Source organism: Prionailurus viverrinus, chromosome B3 (assembly GCF_022837055.1).
Source record: "Prionailurus viverrinus isolate Anna chromosome B3, UM_Priviv_1.0, whole genome shotgun sequence".
Taxonomy (NCBI): domain Eukaryota; kingdom Metazoa; phylum Chordata; class Mammalia; order Carnivora; family Felidae; genus Prionailurus; species Prionailurus viverrinus.
Genome location: NC_062566.1, coordinates 128172387 through 128178414, shown reverse-complemented (window position 1 = coordinate 128178414; position 6028 = coordinate 128172387). Strand labels below are relative to the sequence as shown.

Here is a 6028-nt window from a genome sequence, read left to right as displayed (position 1 = left end):
CTAATATCTGAGCCTAGGTAACTACTTTGGAACTCTGGAACATATCCATGGACCATTCCAATTTATATGTTCCCTAGAACTTAAAACTATCCAGTAATGGCCTTTAACAAAATTCAATTTCTGGGTTCTTTTCCAATGTTGAGTCCTACACAGAAGTTTGGAAAGCTTGTTGTTTTTCTGAATGCTTAAACTCAATCCCAGTTGAAAGCTCTTGATAGAAATCCCTCATGTTAATAAAGAGTTAGTGGTGGAAACCACATTAAAGATGTAGTGATATGCTATCTTTATTAATTTTCTCATCTCGAGGCCATAAAGTCTGTTGGGTGCTCTGATGCTGGGACATACTATTCGGATATGTAACAGAACAATGAGTAGGTTAGGATGTGACATATTTGGGAAGGAACTTCCAACCTCAGCAATTATTGTGCAGGCAATGGTCTTGCCAGATCCTATCTTCATCAGTGGGAAGCTGAAGTTAACTTTGCTCAGACAATTTGTAAATGGACTGAACACCTTTTTAGCCAGGGTAGAAGACAATTGTTAGCCTTCCTTCTATAGAGATGTTGGCACAGGTGCCTAGGTGGCTCAGTCAGTTAAGTGTCCGACTTTGGCTCCCGTCATGATCTTGTGCCTAGTGAGTTCAAGCCCCCGCATCGAGCTCTGTACTGGACAGCTCAGAGGCTAGAGCCTGCTTCAGATTCTGTGTCTCCCTCTCTCTGCCCCTACCCTGCTCACTCATGCTCTCTCTCCCCCTCTCTCTCTCAGAAATAAATAAACATTAAAAATAATGTTGGCACAGAAGCCAGTTATGCAGTCCAGAAGTAATTTTTGTTGCGAAGATATATGTAGCTCTTGACGCACGGTGTTCTCTTATGCCATCATTCTGCCTGGAGCCATCCTGACTCATACTTTGCATTGGTGTTCACATCGAATTAACATAAATTCAAGACGAAAATATCTTCATATTACCTTAGGAATGCTGACTCATTTATTTTTTGCTGTTAATATTAGCTTATTACCCGATTTTACTAACGCATATGTCATTCATTTTAAACAGTAGTAGCTTTAGGGGCACCTGGGTGGCTTAGTTGGTTGAGCATCTGACTCTTGATCTTGGCTCAGGTCATGACCTCATGGTTTGTGAGTTCGAGCCCCGTGTTGGGCTCTGTGCTGATGGTGTGGAGCCTGGTTGGGATTCTGTCTCTCCCTCTCCTACCCCTCCCTCACTCACACTTGCACGCATGCTATCTCTCTTAAAATAAATAAACTTAAAAAGCAGTAGTAGCTTTATTTATAGAAGAAACACTAGGTGATTTCATATAAGGGGTAAGAGCACATCCTCAAGGGCCACGCTGCCTGCATTTGAATCCCAGCTCTGCCGCTTATTAGCTTTATAACCCTGAGCATGTTAACTTCTCTGTGCTTCATTTTTCTGATAAGTAAAATGAGAGTAACGGCACCTTCTAGGACTACAGTGGGAAGGAAAGGATTAATCCACATCAAGTACTTAGAGTAGGGCTGGGTGCATACAACATCCACGGTAAATGCAAGCCTTTGCGATTACTTTTATTTTCCATTAACTAAGAAAATGACTCACGTTATAAGATTTCAGCCTAGATATTGAATACAGAATTAAGACATGTGATCGTGCTTGAGGAAATTCTCATGAGCTAAGAAACAAGCGCTAGCATATATCCTGGGGAGCCAAGAAGAGTAAAAGCACAAGAGTGAAATCTTGGGTTCTAGTCATGGCCATACCACCAGCCCGCTGGGCTTTGCTTCCTTCATCTGGGCCGCCATGATTCATCTACGTCTTCTCTAAAACTCCTCCCAGCCTCTCATACTCCATAATGCCTCCAATTCACATCTTTTTGTTCTGTCAGCTAAGCAATCCTACTCCTACAAATCTGAACAGAAACAAATAGGTATCTGTAAGTTAGTTTTCACGGAATTAAGAACTTTTTGAAAAATCACATGGATGGGTCCCAAAGTCCAAACTACGAATTTGGGTGGCTTTGTTCCTTTGACACATTTCCTTGTGTGAACACGTTAATGAGAATTCCACTACATGTAGGAGAGACAAGTTCAAGAGCCTTTGCAGGATTTTGCAATACGTGGTCCAGTGATCTGGCCTAACCCTCTCGGGGCTGACCGCCCATGGGACTCCGGGCCTGTGACTCCATTTCTAACCCTGATTCTCTTCTATTGAAAGTGTGATATCCATAAATAGCTTCTGAGGAAAATACAAAATTGGTGGTACATCATTTCAAGTAAAATTAAAATAATGACTTGATTTCTAAGATTACTGGACTTCGGAAAAAACTTGTTTTTTCTGAGATAACTAAAATAAAAAATCATGGAAAATGACAGAATGATGGTGTTCTACACACTGATTTATTTTAAAGCATAATACATAAAATGTACAGTGTCTTACAAAGCATTTGATAAAGAGTTTTAAATACAATTTTAAGCTCTAAGTAAACTCTCTAACTGGAATATATATACACATTTTTAGCCATAAAAGTGGAATTTTTATGGCAGGTTTCAGACCTCTAAAGCTACATGCTAGCTAATGGCCAGGTCAGGGACATTAAAAATGTGCATTAATAAAAATTTGAGGAAATTCATGAAAATGTTTCAGAAACATTATAAACAAACACATACCATATAATGTGGGGGAGAAGTTTTCACGATCTACTTACAAATAGCACATCCTGTCTTAGAAAGTTGTTATTATAAAGTGTTCATTACGCATTCTTGTGCAAACTCCCGTACGCCATCTTCACTAATATCAAGCAAGGCGTGTATATCCTATACATAAAAGCACACTACTTTTTCCCTTGTGCAATGCCCCATCGTAAGAATATACTTGGTCTCAGGGACAATCAGAGCATAGCAAAATGCTGCTTTAACTGTTTAATTAAATGTTGGGTATCCACATGATCTGGAAATGCTGCTTCAGATTTCTGAGCAGCAACGTAGCTTCTCTGGAGATCTCCAATCTGTAAGAAATACCAGAATAAGACCAGAAAAAAAATGAGTAAGAAAGTCGAAAAAAGATGTACTATCTGTACACTGTAGAAAATCAAAGGGGTCTTAAGGGTAAATCGCTCGATTATGCTCTTTGATTCTAGAATCCTTTCACCTAGATTACAATTCAGTCTTGTAAAATGGGAGAAATATAAAACAACCAATCATATAAATTCTGCTCCATTACAGCAGTCTAGTTATGAATTCATAAGCCTGTGTTTTCGTTTCCTATCACAGACAGTGTTATAAAAATAAAATAACATTTGCATACTACAACACCCAGCTCTATATAGTTTCAGAATGTCTTAGGACAACGATTTGTAATGTGCCACAAAGACAAATTTTGGCTAGGGCATTATCTTCTTTTTTTTAAGTTTATTTATTTTCAGAGAGAGAGAGAGACCATGTGAGCAGGAGAGGGGCAGAGCAAGAAGGAGAGAGAATCCTAAGCAGGCCCCACACCATCAGCACAGAGCCTGACCGGGGGCTGCTGGAACTCACAAACTGTGACATCATGACCTGAGCTGAAATCAAGAGTTGGATGCTCACCTGACTGAGCTACCCAGGCACCCCTCGGGCAGAATTTTTTAGACAGAAAATTCAAGCAAAAACTGTTATATATAAGATACAATAATGGGCACTAGGGTGGCTTAGTCAGTTAAGTGTGAGACTCTTGATTCCACTTAGCTCGTGATCTCAACAGTTCCTGGGTCGGAGCTCCGCCCTGGTCTCTGCACTGATGGCACGGAGCCTGCTTGGGATTCTCTCTCTCTCTCTCTCTCTCTCTCTCTCTCTCTGTACTTCTCTCCCTGACCCTCCCCCATGTGCACCTGCATTCTCTCTCTCTCTCTCTGTCTCTGTCTCTCTCTCTCTAAATAAGCCTTAAAAAAAAAAAAAGATACAATAACATGCTCAGGGAGGTTTTAAAGGGTGCCAGTGATGTGGGGGTTTTAGAAGTTTTTAAGTAATCAGTTGTCTCTGATTTTCAATACACTTTTGTGTTAAAGTCCAGTCCCAAAGAAAAGCACACACAGTATCTGGATCCATCTGAATAGACCTAGATTCATGCATGCGTTCATAAAAAAGTGAGAATTTTTTAGTGTGTGCACACACAAACCTAGATAATTCAAATCTGGCAGGGTTTTTTTTTTTTTTTGAAACATATAACACATATTAAAAACATGAGTTTCTTTTTTAAAAAAATCATAGCATTTCTTTTTAACATACCATTTTCTCTTACCGAAAGTATAGCCTTCTGTGTAAAGAAGTCTCTCATTTGAGTTATAGATTATTAAAATGTGATATGGGAAAGGAAGGTATCAACCCTTTGTGGTTTAACTAAATGGCAGCACAGTGCAGTGGAAAACACCTGGGCATCGTTGGGGTCTGGATACAAATTCTGAACCTGCCATGGCCATGTGACTCCAGGGGAGTCTTTTAAGCTCAAGCAGCCCTGGGTTCCATTAGAATGTAAGCATGAAGTAGACGTTTTGTTTTATTCACTAACATCCTGTGCCTACAACAGTGCTTGATACATAGTAGAAGTTCAGTAAATGAACCAACAGTTGTATAAAAACACGAGTCAGGAAGGTGAGGGAAATATACGTGGCAGGGTTGTTGGGAGAACTCGAGATGGTGTATAGGAGCACCTGGAACAGGGGCTAGCACTTACGAGCACTCAAAAATGACGACTTCTGTGGGGCGCCTGGGTGGCTCAGTCGGTTAAGCATCTGACTCTGGATCTCGGCTCAGGTCTTGATCTCACGGTTCGTAAGTTCAAGCACAGAGCATGCTCAGGATTCTCTCTTTCCCTCTCTCTCTCTCTGCCCCTCCCTCCCTCTCAAAATAAATAAACTTAAAAAAATAATGTTTAAGAAAATGACAACTTATTTCCAAGCAGAAATGCAAGTTAGGATAGCTTGATGTTTGTGCTATAAAAAATGACATTTTTATAATGTCTTCTGGTCTATAAAGAGTCTTTACACAGCAAATATTTTTAGCCATTTCCTTACCCTTGAAACTCACCTTTCTTCCATGTTAAAAAGAAAGATTTCCAAGTAAAACTTATCAGATACTTTTTATCTGTTTTTCCTCTTGTTATTGGAAACGGTGCTCCTTCTAGCTCTTGGTTATTAACTGACTTGTAACACAGTATTAACAGTTGTATTTTCCCCACATTGTTCACCCATATCCCTAATTTTATAGCAATAATGACAGACAGGATTTCTTTGCAATAAAAGCCAATTACTAAATCCTTCCTCAACCAGGCGTTACTTAATGAGTATTTTTTCATGACTAAATATCATATTTTAAAAATAAAATAGTTCTGTAATCTATAACAGATCATCTATAATGCAATCTACAATATTAAGTTTAGTCCATATCCAGTGATAAATTTCTTTACAGTGTATCAAACTATCCCTTCAAGTGAAAGACATGTGTATATAATGTTTAAAAAAAATCGCTTCTTTCAAAACGTTAGAATTTCCTTATCTGTATTTTAAAAACCAAGAAAAAGAAACAGATCAGATGAGGAATTGATAAAGAAAGAAAATACCTTATCAGAGACCGTTGCAAAATTAAAATGTGGCTCGTACATATGGGGTGCTAAGGATGAGGCAGTTTGTAACAGTGCTCTTGCCTATATTTAAAAAAAGAAAAAAAGGAAAGAAAAGAAAACCAAGGATACATGAACATCTATCAGCACTATATTTGTAATTATGGGTTTTTTTGTTTTTTGGTTTTGTTTTTGGTAAAAGAGTCTTTTATCCAAGATAGGACCTTAATAAACATGATCCTGTGATAAATACAGATGACACGCCTCACGAAACACAACTTACCGAAATACAATACTTATATCTTGCCAAAATTATATTAATAATAAAATTGCTTCAAAGTATGAAGAGAATTAAGAGTAGTTATAAAGTCAAGAATCATTGTTCTCGTAAAGTTTATATTTTAATACGACAAACAAATCAAAATACAATCTTCTCAATGC

At 38.4% G+C, this 6028-nt stretch overlaps 1 protein-coding gene across 4 annotated transcripts in view; it reads right to left on the bottom strand.

Moving 5' to 3' along the window:
• Positions 1-2383: 2383 nt before the first annotated feature.
• The window catches only part of TTC8 (tetratricopeptide repeat domain 8), a 58536-nt gene continuing 54891 nt past the window's right edge, over positions 2384-6028 (bottom strand). For 2 of the 4 annotated variants that reach the window (XM_047863842.1, XM_047863843.1), the window contains 2 exons: positions 5588-5671; positions 2384-3002 (listed from right to left, as the gene is read on the bottom strand). In XM_047863842.1, coding sequence (XP_047719798.1) covers positions 2886-3002; positions 5588-5671 — 201 coding nt within the window. In that variant the 3' untranslated portion in view covers positions 2384-2885. The remainder of the gene's footprint in view (positions 3003-5587; positions 5672-6028) is intronic. The other 2 variants (XM_047863844.1, XM_047863845.1) reach the window with 1 other exon arrangement.